At 45.0% G+C, this 23,463-nt stretch overlaps 1 protein-coding gene across 1 annotated transcript in view; it reads left to right on the top strand.

Annotated features, from left to right (window-relative positions):
• Positions 1–23,463, top strand: part of LOC144785901 (metalloproteinase inhibitor 3-like) — a 177,151-nt gene that overhangs the window by 44,765 nt on the left and 108,923 nt on the right. Inside the window, exon 2 of the mRNA XM_078664772.1 lies at positions 4,517–4,683. Within this exon, the coding sequence (XP_078520898.1) occupies positions 4,560–4,683 (124 nt within the window). The 5' untranslated portion in view covers positions 4,517–4,559. The remainder of the gene's footprint in view (positions 1–4,516; positions 4,684–23,463) is intronic.

Raw genomic sequence — 23,463 nt, 5'->3', positions numbered from 1 at the left:
CGCTGCGGGCAGATCTCTTCCGCCTACCCTTCACTCTAGCATCGGTGAACCTGTTATTCCCCTAAACTCATCCACTCTTCCGGGATATATCCGAGTCTAAGGTTTCCCAGCGGACCCCTCTGCTTTCACCCAAACTCCGAGGAACCTGCTACTCTTCCGATGTGACCCTTACTAGGTTACGCCACTATGGGAATTTTGCCAATGAACCTCGTTACTGACATCTATTCACACACGTATTCAGAAAAACCCTAGTTAGTGCTTCCCGGTTATCCTAACCTGCACCTAACTTTTCCTTAAGCCTGTGACCTCAAGACAATGGATTCTATTCACCACTTGCCTTTTCAATTCCCCGGGGAGTTCGGACAACAATGAACTAGACGGTTTACAAACGCATGGATTAATACATATAACAATATAAGAACAAGAATAACAATGATAAAACAATTCATGAATTTAAAAAGCAACACCTTTCAAGAGAGTGATCGGTTCCCTCGGAATGGCCGCTTCTGTAGCAGCATTGATATACTAGCAGCTACCGACTTAACTAGTCTGACTAATCCTGCCTAACCTTCAACTAGTCCCTAACCATCCTCTGCTAGCCAGAAAAACTGATAGAGCGCGCGAGGTCACCCAGCCAATAATTTCACCGTTTCCGGCTTCGGGCCCATATACTTTCAATTCACACTATTCATTGACAGGGTGACTTCACGGGCTGCTACCAATTTGTGTGAATTTCCCTACTGTTATTACTCAGCGTACCCGACTTACCATCCACCGACACGGGTACCTATGACCTCAACGGATCAGGGAGCTAGCTGTAAAAGGAAAGGCAGCAAAATACCAACTCAAAATGACATTCAATACTGTTGGAAATGACCACGGACAACTGGAAGTTTTAAGAGCTTTATCTAAAGTTCGTTTTCGTTGAGCATTAAGTTTACAAGAATGAGACAATCAATAATAAAAATAATGAAGAGTACATAACTATAGAGAAATAAAGTCAGGGTAATCATGGAAATACTAATGTGAGATGCAACAGGAAACGCTATGTATTTAAGGTAAAAATTCTTTAGATAGTTTAAGTAAGGCCGTTCTAGACCATATCAGAAAATGACAAACTGCAATGCAAAATATGATTTCTAAAAGGTAGGATAACATAGGAACAAGTTAAGAAAATATGCAATTGACTTTACGTTTCAATAGTTGCGGCAAAGCATGGAAAAATCAACATGTGCAGAGGTGTGTCTTTATTGAAGCAAAAGACAGAAAAATAGAAAGGTGCAAGTTCAAAGAATTTTAGAGCAATATTTACCTAGACTGGTGTGAAAACCAAACCCTGGCCACGGGTCAGTTAAGGACAGGAAACCCTCAAGGAAGGATACCCCTCAAAGGACAGCAGGTGCAGAATGGACACCCCGGACAGGACAGGATACCCTCAGATTAGGAATCAGGACAGGACCCTCAGGACAGGACAGCAAACCCTCAGGACAGGACCGCTCAGGACAGGACCACACCTGCAGTTTGGAAGCAACGCCTGCGCTCCACCCTCTCTGCAGCTATCGATCAAGACCCCGATTGGATCAGCGAACTCCCAGCAAAGTGCTTTGCCAGCACTTTAAGGTTCAGTAAAACCTTAGTCTATGGTAAAATTTCAGACAGAGTGCTCCGCAGCGCTCTGTATCTTCAGTCACCTATTGAGTATGATGGGTCAGTGACAGGTCAGCTAAACCAGACAAGTCGGACAATTTCCCTAGGTGAACCCAGGGTAGATATACTGTTTTGGGACGGTGTACCACCCCCCAATGTTGCAAAGTGTCAGAATCCCTCAATTTGGATTGGTCCTAAGGTAGGATTTGGGTAACACACCAATCATAACACACTATTTGGATGCCTAATTTGCATCTTTGGGTACCGCCTAGCAAGATTGGGGTTCCCATGAGAATCTGCAGGGAAATACAATGACAATTTACATTGTTGCAGAGTAGGGACACATGGCTCCATTTTCCTGGGTTTTCAGGTCAGTTCTCAGGAGCATCTTGCCCATCCCTGCCAGCTGGCCAAGTTCCACCAGTCAAGGTTGTCAGTTCCCCAGATGGAGGAGCATGCGCAGAAAGGCCCTCCAAGATGGCATTCGGCTTAGTCAGACCCCCATTCCCCGCGGTACATGAAAAGTAAGCGAGAACAAATTAATACATAGAAATAACATTATGAAAACACATCACAGGGTTTGTACTTTCAACTTATCACTATAAAATATACTTATGCAGTCTAAATGTTAGCTACATGTATACGTACACAAGAGCAGTGGCACGAGCAGTACCACGTTGTTGACAAAGCTATGCATTACGCATGCGCATCTTTTTCCCTCCAACTCTGCAAACACATCAGGACACGTGAGTGTGACTGACGCATGCGCAGACACTTACTTTCAAGCAGCGGCCATTTTAAAAGACTCGAGTTAATTATTTTAGTAAAACACATAGGCAAGCGTCGGGCAACCTCGTTTAAACACAGAATAAACGTTAGTAAGACGTACAACTTATTATTTGATTATACATGGACGAGGTTCATGAATACAGCACGTCGCAAATGCGAAGCTTTGCTTCATCAGTATAAACAGATCGCGGCTGTTTCATGTGTTCTTTCGATATTCGCGAGAACTCGCAAGACCTTCCTATGTTGTGATCAGTCCGGTCACGTGCGATAAAACTAAAGAACAGACTACGATAGAGTCTGTTTCGTGAGAATAGACTATGGATTAAGGAGAAACGCGAAATAAACCGCGACTTCTAAAGATATTGCACATTGTATAATAAAATAAGAATAAGAATGAATGTGAAAATAATGTAAATGTGAGATGTGTAAATAAAAATAAATAACAAATAAAAAATGGATGACTGTGTCCTATGCATAGCTATAAATGTGTGTGTATGGAGGGGACACCATTCCATTATAGTACATGAAAAACTAATTATGAATTCTATTAATGCTGATATATTCATTATAAAAACCATTGAAAATAAATGAATTATGGGAGTCCATGTTCAAGTAATGTCCCGCTTTATAAAAAGCAGCTTAAGTCCATCCGTTCATTTAACCCCTTCGGATGAAGAGTGCCTAAATGGTTGATCCAAAATATTTCCCTTCTCAGTAATTGGCTGGTGTTATCTCTTCCTGGTATTGTATCAACGTTTTCAAGGGTACAAAATTTCAATTGACTTGGGTTGTGTTTTGCCTCATTGAAATGTACTGCTATTGTGGATTTCATGTTCTTTAAACTGATGTTGCTTTTATGTTCGATTATTCTTGTTTTAATTTTTCTTTGGATTTTTCCAACGTTTGATAAGCCACATGGGCATCTCAGCATATAAATTACATTGCTACTGTCACAAGTTCCAGAGGTTTTTAATTTCACTGGTGTTCCCTTTGTTGGATAACTAATGATGTTCCCTTTAATAATTGCACTGCAGTTTCCACAATTGTGACAGGGTAATGTACCCCTGTGTTTAGTTCCATCTGTAATCTTTTTTTCTTTGATGAGTTCTTTGAGATTTTTAGTTCGTTCGTATTCAAATCTTGGCTGATTACTAAAAATACCTTTGAAATCTTCTTCCAATGCCAAAAGAGGCCAATGCTTTATGATTGTTTTTTTAATTTGATAACTCCTGGTAGAGAATTTGGAAATGAATACAGTTCTTTGTTCTTCACTCTTCGCACTTGTGGTCAACAGATGTTTCCTTTCCAGCATGTCTGCTCTTTCTGAGGCGGTGGCCAATAGGTCCTGGGGATATCCTCTTTGTTTGAATTTGTTAAGAATATTGATTTTGTGTCTATTGTATAATTCCTCTGTCGATGCAATCCTTTTGATTCTTAACAACTGTGAAAACGGTAAATGTTTCTTGAGTGACGTTTGGTGGAAGCTTGAATCATGTATTAGTGATTATATGTACCATATACTTTGCAGATGCTACAAAGTCCCCCGATGAAGGGCAGTGTGCCCGAAATGCATTGGGCTCAAATTTGAACCACAAATTAATGAAGAAAAATAATGAAAGGACTATGACGTAAATAGTCAAATAAATGCAACGTGATGATGAAAAAGTATATAATCTCTGAATACTTTTTTGAACATACTTTGAAGATTGACAATCGAGTACGAGCTTGGTAATGTTGTTTGCAATGTCATTTCTTTTAAGAGGTACTGCAGAGAGTCTTTTAATATGGTTTTAATATTTGTTTATATTTGTACTCAGGAAACGCTGTTGTTGCCTTCATGTATTGATTTTATGTAATCGATCATGAATAAAACTCACTCATTCATTCATCTTTCATCTCTGTATTGCAAGAGGCTGTTTGATCACGTGTGCCCATTTTGCCTATATTTTTATTTGAATGTATAGTTTTGTAGAATAAGAAAATATAAAGGGGCAGGACAAAGACCTAAACAGCTGGATCCAACTTTTCTAATTCACAGTTCTGAAACCTATAACATCAGAGTGTTCTTTTATTGTGCCAGGTCAACAGACATCAAGAAGGTTCTGCGACTCCCCATTATCATCATGGAGGTCAAGATCCGGTTGTGGCTTGTAATGGCTTTGATGTCAATTTCAGCTTATTCAAGCACAGACTGCTGCATGTGTATGCACCGCCACCCACAGGAGATCTTCTGCAACTCGGGTTTTGGTAAGTATTGTTAAATCTGAATGTCTGATACTGGTTCAGTTTCCTCTGACTGTTTGAGGTTTTTACCTGGACATCAGTTGAAAGGTGTTGCTCCAGTGAGGTTCTGTACACCCGGGGAAAGCTATGGAAGCAAACAGCAGGTGTATGTTATGGGGTCGAGCACAGGAATGGGTTCAGAAATGTTCTGTATCCCCACAAACAGTATGTGCTGCTCTTGAAGATGTAGTGTCTGGTGAGCAGCATCTTTAATATCTGTCACCTTAGGTTAGTTAGTGGTCAAAGATTTGGCTGTGCCCAATATTGTTGGAAGTTTGTTATTTACACTGCAGAAAAGCCTGGTTAGAATGGGATTTTCAAAATATACATCACACACTACAACTTAGTAATGATCCATGTGTACTGAAGGACATTAGGTTGATGGGGAGATAGTATCCTGTGCCATTCGTGACATTTCTTAGTGAGTCACATAATGCTGTAACCAAGAACACCAAAAGTATATCCAGATACATCCTGGGCAGTTCTGAGTTTGTGATTACTGTTCACTGTCAGGAGATGGCTAGGTGCATTTGGGACAATGGGGACCCCATTTACTTCCGCCTGTGCAGAAGAATGCCGAAGGTGTCCCGGAGACAAAAGAGTGTTCTTTGGTATCTGTAACTGGGAAGTAGAATTTGCATTGAGGGAGAAATGTAATTTTCATCACTATCCCTGCAAGGAGGACATTCTGTTCTCCATTTACTGGGGAGACACACAGATACATCTTGGAGCACAAGCATCTCCAACCATACTCCACTCCAATCTATGCCAGTTGATGATGTCATTCTGTGATGCACAGATGGAGTCTAGTGAGACCAGTGCATCCTCACTGCAACAAGAGTTGCATCAGCTGTTCAGCATGAACTCAAATACCAAAGGAAACTTGTACTCAGATTGAACCCACAGTGCAAACATTTTCAGAGTTTTATAAAGTGTTAATTATGTAGTTTTAAATATTAGATTGTTCACCTACAAGTGTGTATTACATTTTAAATGTAGAATAGTTGAAGGCTTTCTCCTTTCGAGCTTTTCAGGGGAAAGGATGACTATCCTGACAGCCTTCTTTGATTGGAAACTGGGAGATATCTCCTGGGAGTGTAGCAAGCAGCCCAAAAGATATTAAAAAACTCCTTTGACAAGATGGAAGTATATTTTTAGTAAGAGGGAATAAAGACTTCAGAAGAATTTCATGAAGGCAAAGCACTGGAGTAGACCGAGAGCGTGGCAGAACAGTGCTGAGCAAACTGGAATCTGGAAAGCCAGAAAATTAGAAAAAAGAAAAAATCTCAGTTAAGGGGCAATGAACATGTATGTGTATATGTATCTGCCTTTTCCGTTGTGCAAACAGAGTCAAAAAGCAGTGGAGCAATGTACAGACTCAAATATGAGCATAAAGTCAGCAAGAGATAGGAGGGGTAGCTGGATTGGGAACTGTTTTGCATTGTGAGGTAGTGATGTGATGTAGTCTTTAACTCTTTCTTACAGTGGAGCAGCTTTGGGGTGGTCTTGATTAATACGTTCAGTTGTGGGATGCAGAGGTGGAAAAGGCCTGCTGCCCTGTGTTCTCTCTACCAGTTGCGCTTGGATGCCGGCTCAGACCTTGCCTTTGTGCTGTCCAAAGGGAGCCTGGAAGCACCCAGACAGAGAAAAGGCAAAAAGCGCACACTATCACTCTTTGAGGGGACAGCCATCAACCTCCCAAACCAAATGCTAATGCCCGCGTGATCTTGTCATTTAATTGACAGGAGACTCATGTTATACCTAATTTGCTTTATTTTAGTAACAGGAGTCAAGAAGCAAAATAAAACTACATTTCCTATAAGGCTCAAGGACTACAAGCCAATAGGAGAACCGTAGTAAATTAATAAAGCCAATCAATGATAAGGAATCTCTATAACAGCTATCCTGACTACAACCAGCCCTCTTTTCTCGCTGCTCACAGTGAAGATAAGCAATTCTTTCCTTAGCTCTGAATATTTGAAGCTCAATACATGTAATTTATTGTTTATCTTACTTAATTTTAGAACAAGTGAACTTTTGGTTATAAATATAATAGATTGTTACTCAATGTTATTGTGACACATTTGTGTTGTGTGACAATAGGTTTTTCCTTACAGGCTACAGGTACTCATTCACTGACACAGTTCTTAACAGGCTCTTCCAGCCAAAGCCCTCTGATAATGAAGGGGTTCTCTCTTTGCCTCTCTCTCTCTCTTCCTCAGAGGCTGACCGTCAAGCATGTGACTTCACTCCAGGACATGACTGTAGTTTAAGCATTCCCTGCTCCTAGGGAGCAAAGGTTCTCTTGTCAATCTGTTCCCTTCTTCACGACGCGGGCCCTTCTCATGGGGGACCATTGATGTTGCAGTTGACTTCTCTTCAGGGCATGGCCTGTACCCAGACTCTGCCTGCTTCTACCTCACCAATGTGGGTCACCCTATTTATTTTGGAAGCAGCCTCATCATAGATGGCACCATTATCTCTGCTGACTGACCCTTTAAACAAATAACATTTAACCCTTTCAATACTAATTTAAGGAGTCTTTCACATATTTTGTGTTATTGTTTTTTCCCTCCACAATTCTAAAGTCTTATAAATATTTCACATTGTCAATTATTGAATTATTTCATATTTATTTTTACTTTAGAATATTTAACACTACTTCAGAATTTCCTTCAGATTTTCACGATGATGATGAAGGCGAGGACTTTTGTAGTAATTTAAATTCTGTTATTCAGTTCTCAGCCAAATAAGCATTGTCCTCCTCTGTGAAAAAGATTACCAAAAATATAGAAACTACTATTGAAAGTATAGTGACCAAAAATTGTTTGACCTAGTCTGCGGGGGATGGCACAAAATTTGTCTTTAAAAATATACAAATAATTAATCAACTTCTAATAAGGATGATGTACCGAATAAACAATTATCTACGTATGATGAGAAATTGGTTGGTGAATGCTCTTCAGACATGAACGTGGACAGCGACCCTCCAGAGCCTCCTTTAAAGGATGGGAAAACAACATCTAACACACAAAACTTTCCTCAAACAGTCATACAAGATATTCTTGACTCAGATGATGGCGATTATTTCAGGACACTAATAATGACAATAACCAAGGTAATGACTTAGATTTCTGTGTCAGATCTAAAAGTAAGAAACATAAATTGTCTTTTGTCTCCTCAAATAAAAAACTTTAATGTGAAGTTGATCCAGCGGTAATTTAATGGTAATTTTTCAATTCAAAACCTCATCTAATTCTATTTACTGCTGAAAAGGTGTCGGGCCCTTGACACTGTATATTACCTTCAGGAGACTTTACATAAACATGAGTATTTTGAAGGCTTTTATTTTCTAAATTAAATCGAAGTTTTTTCTGATTCTTTATTCATTAGTCAAATATTAATCAGGTTACAGAATTGAAAAATAGGAAAATTAGCATTAATACGGAACATATTATAGTCTGCATACAAAGCCTTCCAAGTAGGAATACAATGTGGCACAAAATTGTCAGTCAGAAACTGTTTAAGAATTTCTAAGAAAAGAGTGAGTTTTTGCAAGGCTAATAATAGAAAAAATCTCCAATGAAGGGAAATAAATGCATAGGACAAAGACATCTTTTCAAAAGCAATTAGTCAAACATGAAATTTAAAGTTTAGCACCTAAAATCTAAACCTGTTCTGATCCTCTCAGCTCCCTCTCTGCCTCACTGTGCTGGACTGTCTCTCTGTCTCAGGAGCTGCAAAATAGCCCCCACAGTCGCAGCCCCTACTTCTCTCTCTTCCCGGTCTCTGTGTCCAGTACAGAAGTTGGGCCTGACCCTCAGCAAAAATGAGCAAAAAGCCACCCCTCCCACTTGTAAGCCATATTTCAAGCAAAAGTTCACGTGCTTGGGCATATAGCTGGTCCAATCAGAATTTCAAAACATATCGTCTCCCCATGGGGTGACTGGTTACGTCATTAATCAGGCGTGTTCCTGTTCAAATTTTAGTCTTGTGCTAGATGACTTCACATCCTTATACTTACACATTTCTGTAACAAAAAAGTATTAATTGTGAGTTTTTCTCTTCACTCCACTGTTTAAACATGCTACAGAAAATATGCAACATAGTGAAGGTCGAAGGAAACAGGAAGGCGTGATTTATGAACAAAGCCCTTTCATTGCAACTTGGTAGGGAAGAGGAGTACATTCCATTCTAATCTTCAAGGGCAAAAAACACGGCAGTAAGCTAAGTCCACTAAAGCAAACTGAGATCACGTTTTTTCTACCCTGCAAAAACACATTTCAGCACATTTCTACTCTTGCACAAAAATACATGTTAATTCAGTTCAATTATATGCTGTTCTGAAAATACTAATATATTTTCTAAATTAATGTGCATTCTATAGTAGGATTACATATTGATTAATCACATTTAAACATGGCTGTTTAATTAATTGAGCATGTTTTTATATGAAAGCACTTTTAAACTGAAAGCATTCTGACCAGGCCTTATTTCATATTTTCACTTGTAGGCACCAAAACTGTTACCCCTTTAAAGCATCTGAATCATGTTATCACTGTTCATGCACTAAATATGCCACTTAAAAAATAATAAATTTGACTAGGCCTTATGTCATGTTTTCATTTCACTTGCGCCAAAATCTGCCTGCCATTTTAGAAATGCTGTCTGCAGTTTTTTGTCCTATAATAATGCATACATTTTATAGGTGAAATCTGAGCTCCATAAAAGTTAGTGTTGGCCTTGGAGTGGCAACCAATGTTTGAACTGAAACTAGTTCACCATCCTAATTCTACAGAATTGCTTCCTACGGAACATATGGGAGAATATATTTCAAGTAGATCATGTTAAGGTCGGGACAAATAAACAAGAGCTAAACTGAAGTTGTGATGTCCCAAAGCTTGTTTACAGTTCAATATCACTACAACTCCTGCTGAAGATGTAAATATTTTAACTTTTTTCTCAAAATTCAGCAAAGATCAAACAAAAGGGGTGGACAAAGCCTGGTCCAATTGTCAGGACCAAGGGCCCGATGTAGGTAATCTCGATTTATCTACTCTTAAATACCGAATCATACCAATTCGGTATTTAAGAGTAGGTAAATTGGAAGTAGGCAGATGTAGGTAATTTTTCTTTTTCAATTACCGAATCTGTAAGATGCGGTATTTACCGATTCGGTAAATACCGAATCAGTATTTGCCATTGATTCCTATGGGCCTTGAAGCCCATAGGAATAAATGGCAAATACCGATTCGGTAATTACCGAATCGGTAAATACCGAATCCTGCCAGGGGGAACGGGGTGTCACTTTGACACCCTGTAGCACCCCAATGTCAGGCTTGTGTGCCATGTGGCACACATACATGCCCTAAAGGCATGTCTGTGTGTCACATGGCACAGGTGTACATGCACAGATGTGCATGTACACCTGAATTCGTTATTTACCATGCAATAGTATTACATGGTAAATAACGAATTCTTAGGGGCCTGTGGCACTGTTTAAAGTGCCACCTACATCTGCATTTACAGATTCGGTATTTTTACCGAGTCTGTATTTACCAATTCGGTAATTTTACCGATTCGGTAAATACAGATTCGGTAAAAATACAGAATCTGTAAATACATGCCCCCTACATTGGAAAAGGCATTTACCGGTCGGTAACGGCCGAATTCGGCCGTTACCGACCGGTAAATGCCTACCTACATCGGGCCCAAAATGCTGGATATAGTGGCTCCTTTAAGTTAGACTGCAGGATTGAGGCATAGATGTGGAAGAACTATCCATGAGGACCCAAAGGGAAATTTGCCTCTTTAGAAATGCTAATTCTGCCATAACTCATGAAAGAAGAATGGGACTCCTAAAACTAGTTCATAAATTGCCCAATTTAGCTCCAATAGATGACGGAGTCAAGGCGGATGGACTGTTATTCAGAACTAAGCAAATACATCTCTATTTTTGAATCTTGGACAAAGCCCAGTAGTCCATTCACAGAGTCTCTAGGCAACAGGTTTTTGCGAGGGTTGGCAGAGGAAGGAGTTGCTTTGCTGAACTTTTCAATAGAAATCAGAACTATAGAGCAAGTCCTGGTGGCTTAGTGGACTACGGCATTCACTGAAAGGGCCTGTGTTTCACTTCCTGGACACAGGTTTGAATCCTGGTGGTTCCACTGAACCTTTCATTATTCTGAGGCTGGTAAAATGAGTACCATTGAGTTGGTTAATAATAAACATCTGTTATTCAGTGCCAATATTCTCTTGGGTGAACATGCACTTTACAAACACACGTCATGTCCCCTTGCTGCCTCGAAGTGCTGTGCTTCAGTTGTTCCCACGGCCCTTATCTGTTTTGCCCTCTGTTCCATTTGTTGTATCTGTGCCTGTTAATTCTGTGCAAATCATTGCTGTTTATTTTGTGCCTTTTGGTTTATTTATCTCATGCTTGTTAGCATTGTGACCGTGCTTTTGGTCAATTTGTCTCTGTGCCTGTTTGTATTGTTATTTGTGATCAGCGACACTTCCCCGCTTGCATTCCCGCTGCTTCCACCTCCCACCGCCCCTCCCAGGACCTACTTAATTGAGGCTGCATCGCAAGCCCATTGAGCAGGTCCCTGTGCCAGCTCGCCCTCGCTGCCTCCAAGTGTTGTGCTTCAGCTTTTCCCACTGCGGTTCTCCGTTTTTTTCTCTATTCCTTTTGTTGTATCTGTGCCTGTTAATTCTCTGCAGATCATTGCTGTTTATGTTGTGCCTTTTGGTTTATTTATCTCATGCTTTTCAGCATTGTGACCTATGCTTTTGGTAAATTTGTCTCTGTGCCTGTTTTTATTGTTATTTGTGAACAGCAGCGCCGTTCTCTTTCCCGCTCTCCTGCTTTCTCACCACTCCCACCTCCCAGAACCTCCTTAATGAAGGCTGCAGCATGGCCACACTGTGGCATGCTAAAGGGAGGCCGTTCTGTGCTTATCTGCTCCAGGACTGCGCTCAGCACAGGGAGCCCTGGATCTGCCATTAATGGCAGCTGAACTGGAGCCGAACTCAGAGCCCTGAACCCCAGACTTAAACAAAAACTGCAGCTGCTCCTCTCCAAGTTCTATAGTAGGACCCTACACAGGCCGTCACTGTCTTTTCTCCTGCAAAATTAGAGGAGCTGCACACGCTACCACGACCACCACGCCAACCATAACAATGCCTCAACAGCTCCACTGCCTCCTGCTCAATGTCCGATCACTCTGAAATACGCCACTGAGATCTGGGACACCAACACCTCAATTACCCCGACATCATCTTCCTCACGAGACCTGGCTCAACCCAGTATCCGCCTATGACATCTCCGAGCCATACTCAATGGCTACAAGGTAGCACACTGGGACCACATCAACAAACAGGCTTGTGGTAACGCCATCTTCCTAAAAAAGAACCTCCATTGCATCACTGCCACAGATGACACCACCCCGATCATGGAACATCTCAACTTCCAACTCAAAGCAGATGGCAAAACCACTATCAGAGGCACCCTTTGCCTACAAACCCCCAGGACCATGCCCCGGCATCTGCAATTCTCTCCCTGAATTCATTGCACCACAAATCAATGAAACCAAACACAACATCTTCCTCATGAACCTCAACTTGCACCTCAACGATCCCTAAGCCAACAAAGCCAACTTCCTCGAAAGCATTAACAACATCTGCCTCACCCAACTAGTCACCAACCCCACACACAACGCAAGACACACGCTTTACCCTGTTTCCACATCCAACAACAAAGTCTAGTACAGCAACAGAACCAAGCTTACCTAGACAGACCAATCAATCGTCCACTTCAATATCAAAGTAGCACCCAACACCGCCACTACGTCTCCCTTGAACTGCACACAGCAGCTGGAACAAAGTATCCAAAAGCCAACGGACCGATGCCCTGAACTCCTCCCATCTTGACACCACTAACAACCTTGAACAGGATGTCAAGAACTTCCCCACCTGGATCACCAACTGCGCCGACAGAATCACGTTCATCAAACCCAAGAAACCCGCCAAATATGCTGGTTGGCACACCTCGGAACTGGGAACCATGAAACACAACTGCAAGCGACAAGAAAGGAGAAGGAGCTCCAAGAAGAAGTCCACAGGCTTCACCTCCTACAAGACAGCGCTCAACCACTACCACCAACTCCTGAAAGAGACAAAAAAGAACAACTTAGCTGTCCACATTGAATCCAGCTCTAACCCCAACAAAGAACTCTTCAGCATCGTCAAGAGTTCTCCAACCCCTCAGCAACTGAAAACATCATCACCCCTTCCCAAGAACACTGCTACTCCCTGGCGGACTTTTTTCACTGCAAGATCACCACTATCTACAAACACTTTGAACCCCAAACCACCACCGTTGACATCCTCAGCCTCCTTGCCCCAACAGACACAAACCCTGACAGGATCACCACTTGGGACCAACTCACCATGCAGAGCAGCATAGCCATCATGCATTCTATCCACTCAGGAAAACAAGACTATCAGGAAAGAGCTCACTGACGTCTTCCACACATTCATCACCTCTGCCACCTTCCCAGATAATGGAAACACTCTCAAGTCAGACCCCACATCAATAAGTCATCTACTGATTCCAACAAGCTCACAAACTGTTGGCCCAGCTGTCTGCTCCCCCCTCCAGCCAAGGTCTTTGAAAATGCTATCAACCGCCAGCTCACAGAATACCTGGAGAACAATGATCTTCTAGACCCAAACTTATCTGGATTCAGCACCAAAACTGCCCTGATTGCAGCCACAGACGACATCAGAACCCTCCTAGACTGGGAAGAAATAGCCGCCTTGATTCTCTTCAACCTCTCAGCAGCCTTTGACACCGTGTCCCAAGAGGCTTCATCAACTCAGAATCTAAAGGAACACCCTAAAATGAATCGCATCCTTCCTCACTGGAAGAACCCAGAGAATCTGCCTTCCACCTTTCACCTTCAAACTCAAGAACATTATCTGTGGTTTCCCTTAAGGTTTATCCCTCAGCCCAACTCTGTTCAAAGCCAACGCCGTAAGAACTCATGGACTAAATATCATATCCTACACAGATGACACCCAGCTTATGCTCTCTCTAACTGAAGATCCATCTACCACAAGAGCCAACTTCCACCTGCGCATGAACAGCGTCGACAACTGGATGCAAAACAACTGCCTCAAACTCAACACAGACAAAACAGAAGAACTAAGCTTTGGGAACAACACCTCCCCATGGAACGACTCCTGGTGGCTGGCTGAACTAGGATCTTCACCCACTCCTAAAAACCACAGCCAGTATCTCCGCATCAATGGGGACAGCCAACTCACCATTAAAAACCAGAACAACACAGTCTCCTCAGCCTGATTCCTAACTCTTTGCATGCTCCGAAACATCTTCAAATTGCTCACAGTATGTACCGGATGCACAGTCACTCAAGCCCTCATCACCAGCCACCTGGACTATGGCAAAACACTTCACAGAAATTAACACACACCTTCTGTATAGACTGCAGACCATACAGAACTCAGTGGCCAGACTCATCCTCTGCCTCCCCGGATGGACCCACATCACCTCACACCTCAACAAACTCCAGACAAGAGATGTCGACTCAATATGCTGACCCATGCCACAAAGTCCTCCACAATCAAGTATCAGCATACATCCACCACCTACTGAGCTTCCACCAACCCTTCATATTCCTGCACTCCCTCTCCCTCGCTTACACACCCGAATCCGCCAAACCAACAGTGGAGGAAGCTCCTTCTCCTACCTTGCCTCAAAGTAATGGAGCAGCCTCCCCCTCCAACTCCTGACCCCCCCCCTTTAGGAATTAAGCGCCAAAGCCGGCGGAGTTCCGTGTGTGCCTACCTGCACGCTGCTTGCCATCCGGGGACCCTGACCTGCCTTCAGCCTCGTCTGCCTGGGGTCTTGAGCGACCTGTCGAGGGAGAACCGCTGCCAGCACACCGCACCTGCTGTGTCCTCCCCCCGCCGCAGCCCTCCAACACCGGGACTGCCGCCGAGTGGGGGAGTAGACTACAGTCCCCAGAAGCCTCCGCGACTGGCCCGGAAGTCGCGTAGAGGCTTAGCGCCCGGAGGCGCCGTAAAAGGGGCTGGCCTTGCGGTGGAGCGGGTGTGTTAGCGCCAAAGCCGGCGGAGTTCCGTGTGTGCCTACCTGCACGCTGCTTGCCATCCGGGGACCCTGACCTGCCTTCAGCCTCGTCTGCCTGGGGTCTTGAGCGACCTGTCGAGGGAGAACCGCTGCCAGCACACCGCACCTGCTGTGTCCTCCCCCTGCTGCAGCCCTCCAACACCGGGACTGCCGCCGAGTGGGGGAGTAGACTACAGTCCCCAGAAGCCTCCGCGACCGGCCCGGAAGTCGCGTAGAGGCTTAGCGCCCGGAGGCGCCGTAAAAGGGGCTGGCCTTGCGATGGAGCGGGTGTGTTAGCGCCAAAGCCGGCAGAGTTCCGTGTGTGCCTACCTGCACGCTGCTTGCCATCCGGGGACCCTGACCTGCCTTCAGCCTCGTCTGCCTGGGGTCTTGAGCGACCTGTCGAGGGAGAACCGCTGCCAGCACACCGCACCTGCTGTGTCCTCCCCCCGCCGCAGCCCTCCAACACCGGGACTGCCGCCGAGTGGGGGAGTAGACTACAGTCCCCAGAAGCCTCCGCGACTGGCCGGGAAGTCGCGTAGAGGCTTAGCGCCCGGAGGCGCAGTAAAAGGGGCTGGCCTTCCCGCGTCGCGGGACCGCGCACGGGGCTGTGCCCGGGGCTAAGCCCGGGCAAAGGGCGGGCCCTCTGTGGCCCTCAGAGGCCTGCAGAGACTGGGCTGGGCTACACCCCCTGGCCGTTTCGTCGTCTACCGCTAAGGTATTTACACATTCGATCTATAAAGCCCACTGTAATGGCACCTATGGAGCCTAAGTCAAATGCCAAGAACACGGTTAAAAAAACGCCCATTCACACACGTTCTGTCACAAGGAACACTGTCTCAACAAAAACACCGCTACCAACGTTAACTGCAATTGACCGCATGCTTCAACAGACAATCGTAGTGGTAGCTAACGCCATTGAAAATACCGAGAGACGACTGTCGTTACCACCAAGTACCTGTCTAACCCAGCAGATATCACAATCCGAGGATTGTAATGTAAATAACATAAATGTAACATCACCATCAAACAATTCCATATTAATGCAATCTTATGCGGGTCTCCCAGGGGCTGTGTCATCTCACGTGGAAGATCCTCCCATCCTTCCTGCAGTATTTCAAGATAGGGATAGCCGGTTGTCCCTAACTCCCAATTTACAGATTAATGTTACTCCACTCAAGGAACCGGGGCCCAGTAATGCGCCTGAGACCAGCGCAATTCTGATTTCCTGTGACAATGATGATTCCATCCCCCCTATTGACTCACTCAATAATAGCTGCGTAGATACCACGACTGGCAACGGCTCCGTCCACCGCAGACCTAGACCCAGACGCACACGTAATAGAAAATTACTGGCCCCGTGTAGGGGGTGCGCGAAACAAAGGGGCAGAAGATAGAAGGTAATTCCATCATTACTAGAACAGGCCAACGGAAGAGAGTCACCTCCACCGCAGTTAAGCCCAAATTTGGGACTAAGTGGCAATATCAATCCTACCACACTCTATGGGGAGTCTATAATGTGTCACATTGTGGATGCTATGAAGCTCCTCATTGCCCCCCTAAATGACAAACTTGAGGAGATCTGTAAAAAGGTGGAAAATTTGGAGCAATTAGGTCTAGCTAAATTAGACATCCTTGAACATCTGGGTCCACATGTCACACCTATTCCTTCGCATGCACCCTCTAGGAATAAGGTCAACTTGACTGTTACTAGCACAACTAATTCACAGGTCCCCCTCGCCAGAAATGTGGCCCCCACGGCTGCCCTCGGCAGGTCCACTAATTCACACACCAATACCCCAGGTAACACCACAAGTGGGCCCTCTGGGGTAAGAGGTGGAGTGCCAACGGGACACACCTTAGTAAATGGGAATTCAACAGGACGCAGCTGCTATAATAACATCATTCCTGCAGTGATTAATCTTCCCCCAGAAAGTAGACCATATGTGGCAATCCTTGCCAATGTCCCGAAATTGAAACCCTCCCAAACCGAAAATAGTGAAACCCTTAAAAACAAAATTTTGCACTGGCTTGCCCACAATTGTGGATTCCCCCTAAGAGGGGCAAGTCAGATTCTCTCAACCCAAAGGGTAGGGTTGGTGGGCCCCAGCAAAAAGGAAATAAGTGGGGACTGTGTAATCATAAACTACAAAACCACTGAATGGGCAAGAGATTCAATCTTGAACGCGCCAATCCCATCAGATAACGATTACAATACCACCCTGTTCCCACTGGACTACTTTTACAGACATCAGGCGGGATCTAAAATTCCCGTGCAGAACTTCAAACATCCTAGAGCAATAAACATGCCTCACCCACCTGTACAGCAGGCACCGGCACAATCAATTAAGCACCCTTTTATTCCTTATGACCCATATAACCAATATACACTGCAGCAACCACTGAACTTATTCAGAACACTAAACCCCAACTACTCCAATAACCTTAATGTCCCTGGGCCGGAAACGAGCATTTATGGTCAATATGCAGTCCCAACATCCAATAGATTTCAGATTTTCAATTCCTTAGATGAAAATGACTGACTCGGGGGCATTCCCGCTGACGAGTCATCTGTAACTGAGGAACTTAGGTTGATGGCCGTTAAAACAGTTGAGGAATTTCCAACAGACACCTCTGTAGCAAATTCTAACGACCCAACTCTGATAGATGCTACCATATGTACTGGTGAAAATTACCCAGAGAACCAGATAATATCACCAGTCATAACGGTCACCGATCCACCCCAAGTAGCTTCGGAAGAGAACCTGAGGGCTATTACGTGGAACATAGCTGGGATAGCCTCTAAGGTAAACACCCCCATATGGGCTGATTTTATTAAACAGGGTTATGATATAATCTGCTTGCAAGAAACTTGGGATAGGGAAGAAGTACATGTTGAGGGTTACACTTCTTTTAATGTACAGGCTGTGGCATCCCAGGCTGGTAGAGCCAAGGGCGGACTTGTGACCCTAATATCCACCGCACTGACTGAGTTTCGTGTCAGTGATCATGTTGTCCTAGGAGAACACCCTTCCGTTCTGCGTATGGCCCATAGCAGAAGTAGAGATTTAATAGTAGTGAACTTCTATAACAACATTGTGGGGGATAAACGGGGAATGTTTATTTCTGACATAGAGCGGGCCATCGATGTGATCTTATCAAGTACATCCAAACCAGCTGTTATCCTATGGGTAGGAGACTTTAACATCAAAACATGTATTTATGCTCTCAAGGGGGCATGTGGTCACAGGGAGGAGTACTCGGGAAGGGAAACAAGTGTATATAATCATTTCCCGCACAATAACTATGGCAGTGCTTTAAATACCCTACTTGCTAAATATGACCTGGACCTCCTAGAATGCAACAAGAATGCGAACAATGCCAGGTGCCCGACATTTCATGGGAGAAACAGCCAATCATTCATTGATCATATTATGATATCTTGCTCTGTAGCTTATATCAACGTTTGGGTGATTGAACAAACGGTCAGTGACCATAACAGTGTAACCGTTGAACTATTGGGCTGGGGAACCAAAAAGAACACCTATGGTCAACCAATCCAGGACATTGCAGCAGAAAGACCAAGTGGGATGAGGGTGAAATGGATTAGAGTTGACCCCACTCAATTTGTTGCTAATGTGATCACAAATTGCTGTAGAGAAGTCGAGTATTGCCTGTCATCGAAACCATGCCCACGAACCTTGTTATCCAACTTCCTAACTATAACAAAAACTATTGAGAAATCCTTGATGCATAAAGCCCGGAAATCAAGGAAAGTCATGGCAGTGTGGTTTGATGACTATTGTGCCAAGTCACTAAAAAGGCTGAAAACTTCACTTGATGCCACTCCAAGAGACGCTAGGAAGATCAGGGAAGAGCGCCATAACTACAACACTGCTCTCTCCATTAGGAAGAAGGAATTGCAGGATGAGGCTTGGGCGAAATTAGATCTGGCCGCAGATACTAAAGATCACAAACTTTTCTGGGACACTGTAAATAGCTCATTCTTGAAGAACTACAACATTCCTGAATTAACTTCGCATGTCAGTTGCCAGGCTTGGATAGCACACTTCACAGTGATTTTTAAGTCTGATTTTACCTCTGGTTTTATTTCTGTTTTTAATTCGAATGTTTTAACTGACACACCAACCTGTTTTAAATGGGAGAAATTGCTGTTTTCTGTGACATTAAGTGAGATGATTGACGCAATCGAGAAGAGCAAGGGGGGGAAAGCCCCGGGACCGGATGGGGTCCCTGTGGACTTTTACAAATTCGAGATTACCTTATGGGCCCCCATTTTGACCCGTTACTTTAATGCTGCTATTGAGGACAAGTTACCAACTTCATGGGGTCAATCTATTATAGTGCCGCTTTTTAAAAAGGGCTCTAGGGCAGAAGCACGAAATTATCGCCCAATTTCACTTCTGGACTCATCACTAAAGATCTTGAGCCGTGTACTCTTGGTGAGACTAGAGTCTTGGGCAGAAGATAATAATATTCTCTCGCCCATCCAGTACGGGTTCCGTAGGGGCTTAGGAACTATGGAGCAGTGCGTGAACCTGGAACTTATTATCGGCAAGTACACAAAAGCTAAGGACGGGAACCTGTTCATGTGCTTTGCCGATCTAAGTTCAGCTTTTGACCTGGTGGAACACGCACTGCTCTGGCCTACACTACTTGCTATGGGTGCACCGCCTGAAATCATCCACCTTCTGGCCAGAATGTACAGTAGTCTTTCTAGTAAGGTCAGATTTGGAACAGACGGTGAATGTACCCCCTTTTTTAAAATTGGCAGAGGGATTCGACAAGGGTGCGTGCTTGCCCCCCTTTTATTCTCCCTTTTAATAAATCAGGTTGACCAATTTTTACAAGAATCTTATGCTGATGCCCCCTCCATCAATGGAAAGCAAATACCCGTCCTTCTATACGCGGACGACGCGGTCCTGATCTCCAGGACCGCGAACGGGCTGCAAAAGTTAATTAATAAGTTCCATACTTTTATTCAGGGCAGAAAGCTCAAAATCAACAAGGGCAAGACAATGACTATGACCTGCGGAAAGAAAATGAAGAAAAACAAGTCATTCTTTCTTGATGGGGATAAACTTGAGGCTGTCCAACATTTCTGCTACTTAGGCATTACTTTTTCAGGAGATGGGAGATGGGTGAATGAGCAATCCTGTGCTGGTCTGAAGATGACTAGAAATGTAAATTGCATCTTCAGATTTGCCTCTAAATTAGGGGGTCGCAGAATCCGAGAAATGATCTCCATCTATAATTCAAGATGTATGTCCTCTGCCCTGTATGGAGCAGGGATATGGGGATATAATCCTCAGATTGCCCTGTCCATCCAGCAGGAGGAAAACAAGTACCTGAAACGATTATTATGCCTCCCCGTTTCTGCCTCAAACGAGATTACTCATAGAGAGTTAGGCATAAATCATGTTACAGATTTGATCGCATTGCGTCCCCTGTCCCTATGGCGGTCCATATGGGCCAAAGAAGAAACCAGGTTTACCCAGGAAGTAATTATGGACTGCATTAAACTCGACCAACACTCGAAAATCCCCTGGTTAAAACACATCCATTCCTGGTTGTCACGGGGTCCAATCCTGCCCCGTAACGGACTCTACGTCTCGCTTGCAGGAGGGGTGCGGGCCCTTTAACGACTGGGAGTCCTGCGAGGAGGAATTCCCTCCTCCTATGACGTGGACGCCGTCACGCCAATCAGAGAGCGGATCAGGGCAAGAAAAGGAAGAGCCGGAAGACGCCGAGGTGTGGATGGTGCGGAGCTCTTTGGCACCGAAGCCCCGTAGAGAAATCACCCACTGAGAGACCCGGACGGCGGAAGCAGGTCGAGACCGAGGAGCGTCGAAGGAGGAAGACGGCGCAGACACCAGCAATTGGCTTCCTGACCAAGGGGACGAAGACGACGCGAGGACGCCGGAGAAGCCAGGAGGCCACCGTTCCCACGCACCGCCCAGCCACGCGCAGGAAGACGCGTGGCTACCCCAGGTACGTGAGCGTTTGCGTACCCTGTTTCCTTTTAAGCGAGTCGGGAAGGGGCAGCAGCGGGAGGAGGGAGGTCGGAAGGGACACGGAGACTCCTGAGCACTCACGTTCACTCTTTGGTTGGTCTGCTTCCCTGGTGACGGTAGTCTGTTCTCTCCTCACGCGTGTTGCCCTCACTCCCCTCCCTTAAGGTCCTTTTAGCGTTTAAGCTGTGAACTAACAGCCACCTGTTTTTCCTTTGTTTTGGGCTGGTGAGCGAGAGAAGGAAGAAGACGAAGGCGCCGCGCTGGGAAGACGTTTCACCCGTTCTACAGACATCCCGCCAAGCTACTACTGTTGAACTGTGCCTTGTGATAGTCGCAGACTTTGTTTCAGTAATAAAAAGCCATAGACCCTCCCTTCAGTTTGGGCTCAGTTTCTTCTTGTACACCCCTAAGGTGACAAGTGGCGAGCCAGCCAGGAGTATCCTTCTGTTAAGATGGAGGCCTTAATAACCCAGATGAGCGAAGGGCAGTCCAAACTGGAGTGGGCTATTGGACAATCTACTGAGCAGGCAGAAAGCGACCGTGCCACGTTTACAGCCGCTATTCAGCAACAGGCAGAACAGATAACGAAACTAGCGGAGGGTCAGACACAACTCCTGGCCACGTTGGGCCAACACCGAGCTGCCGCACCCCCCGGAGCTGTCGTTCCCCTGCAGAAATATGTGGCAGGTGACGACCCTATCTCATTTTTTTTTAACTTTGAACGAGCTGCCCGAGCTAGCGCATGGCCCGGGGAAAGATGGCCTTTCTATTTGGCCCCCCTGTTAACAGGGGAAGCGCAGGCTGCGTACCAACTCGCCAACAAAGACGGGACAGCTGCATATGGACATGTCAAACAGATCATCCTGGAAAGGCTAGGGGTCGATGACGAGAGCCATAGGATACGGTTCCGCCAAGAAAGGGGGCAGCCTACTGATGTGCCAAAAACCCTCGTTTACAAGCTAAAGGATGCAGCCGATCGTTGGCTGAAACCTCAAGAAGGAAATTTAGCTGAGGTGATGAACAAGATCTATTTGGAACAATTTATAGAAGCCCTGCCCTTTGGGACTCAAAGGTGGCTTAGGCAGCATGCCGGACTCACGTTGGAACATGCCGTTGAAATGGCCAATTCCTATGCACGTGCTCAAAGCCGTCCTGTTTTACGAGAACCAGAAAAACTCAACAGCATCAAACTTCCCGGAAAAACAGACAGAAAACCAAGTAAGAACCCGACAGAGCCCTTCATCAAAGCCCGGCCAGTAAGAATAGAAACTCCTCTTCCAACTACTCCGCAGTGCTACGAATGCGGAGAGTGGGGGGCATATCTCCCGGTACTGTCGCAAAAAGAAGGAAAAGGACGAAGAACCCATGGAGGTTGGATACATGCCGCGTGCCATCATGTATGCACAGGAAACCGGCCCAGCCTTCTACGTAAGTGTTCAACTTGATCACAAGAAAATTAGAGCTTAATTGGACTCAGGGTGTCGTCATTCAGTGGTTAGAGCCGACTCCCTTTCTGACTCATCCACGATGTTAAAACGCTCAGTTAGGATCAAGTGTGTGCACGGGGACATACGGACGTATCCTTTAGCTAGCGTGACCATCGTCACTGAAAAGGGCACTCAAGTACGGTGTGAAGTAGGAGTGCTCCCGAAATTACCTGAAGCCCTCATTATAGGTACGGATAACAAATGGTTCACCACCCTTATGTCTGAAGTCCTAAGTAAGAGTACGACAGATCCAGAGAGCAAAAGCGGTCTCTTAGTAGAAGAACCCTGGGCCACAGATACGAACTTCCGTGCGGCCCAACTAAACGATGCCTCCTTGGCCTCAGCATGGAAAAACGCACAGGACAATCAGGGACGAGACCCGCTCCCATATCCATGTTTCATAGAAAAGGAGGGACTCTTGTACCGAAAGGCAGACGCACAGGCTACTCCCCAGTTGATAGTGCCCACTTCATTTCGCGACCAAGTCATGTTTTTTTGCCCATGCACACCTCCTTGCTGGTCACTCTGGGGCGGAGAAAACCACCCAATCCATTACCCAACATTTCTATTGGCCAGGGATTTACGCCCAAGTGAAGAAATACTGCCAGGAATGCAATATTTGCCAAAAGCGTAATCCTTATGTACCACCAAGGGTTCCTCTTGTCCCTCTTCCCATCATAGGAAGACATTTTGAGCGAATAGGGGTAGATATCATCGGCCCTCTTCCTAAGTCTCATCGGGGATACCAGTATGTCATGGTTATCGTAGACTACGCCACCCGGTATCCCGAGGCCTTCCCTTTGCGGGCAGCTACGACGAATGCCATCTCCCAGAAACTTATCGAATTGTTTTCCCGAATGGGGTTCCCCAAAGATATCATAACCGATCAGGGGACCCCTTTTGTCTCTCGCCTAATGAAACAGGTATGTTCTTTGTTACACCTGAAACATCTTCGTACCTCAGTTTATCATCCCCAAACTGATGGGTTGGTCGAACGATATAACGGCCTGATCAAGACGACCCTAAGAAAGTTGTTAACAGGAGACGGGAAGTGATGGGACCAGTTACT

The sequence above is a fragment of the Lissotriton helveticus genome, chromosome 10 (genome assembly GCF_964261635.1).
Source record: "Lissotriton helveticus chromosome 10, aLisHel1.1, whole genome shotgun sequence".
Taxonomy (NCBI): Eukaryota; Metazoa; Chordata; class Amphibia; order Caudata; family Salamandridae; genus Lissotriton; species Lissotriton helveticus.
This window is presented reverse-complemented; position numbering and strand designations above follow the sequence as displayed.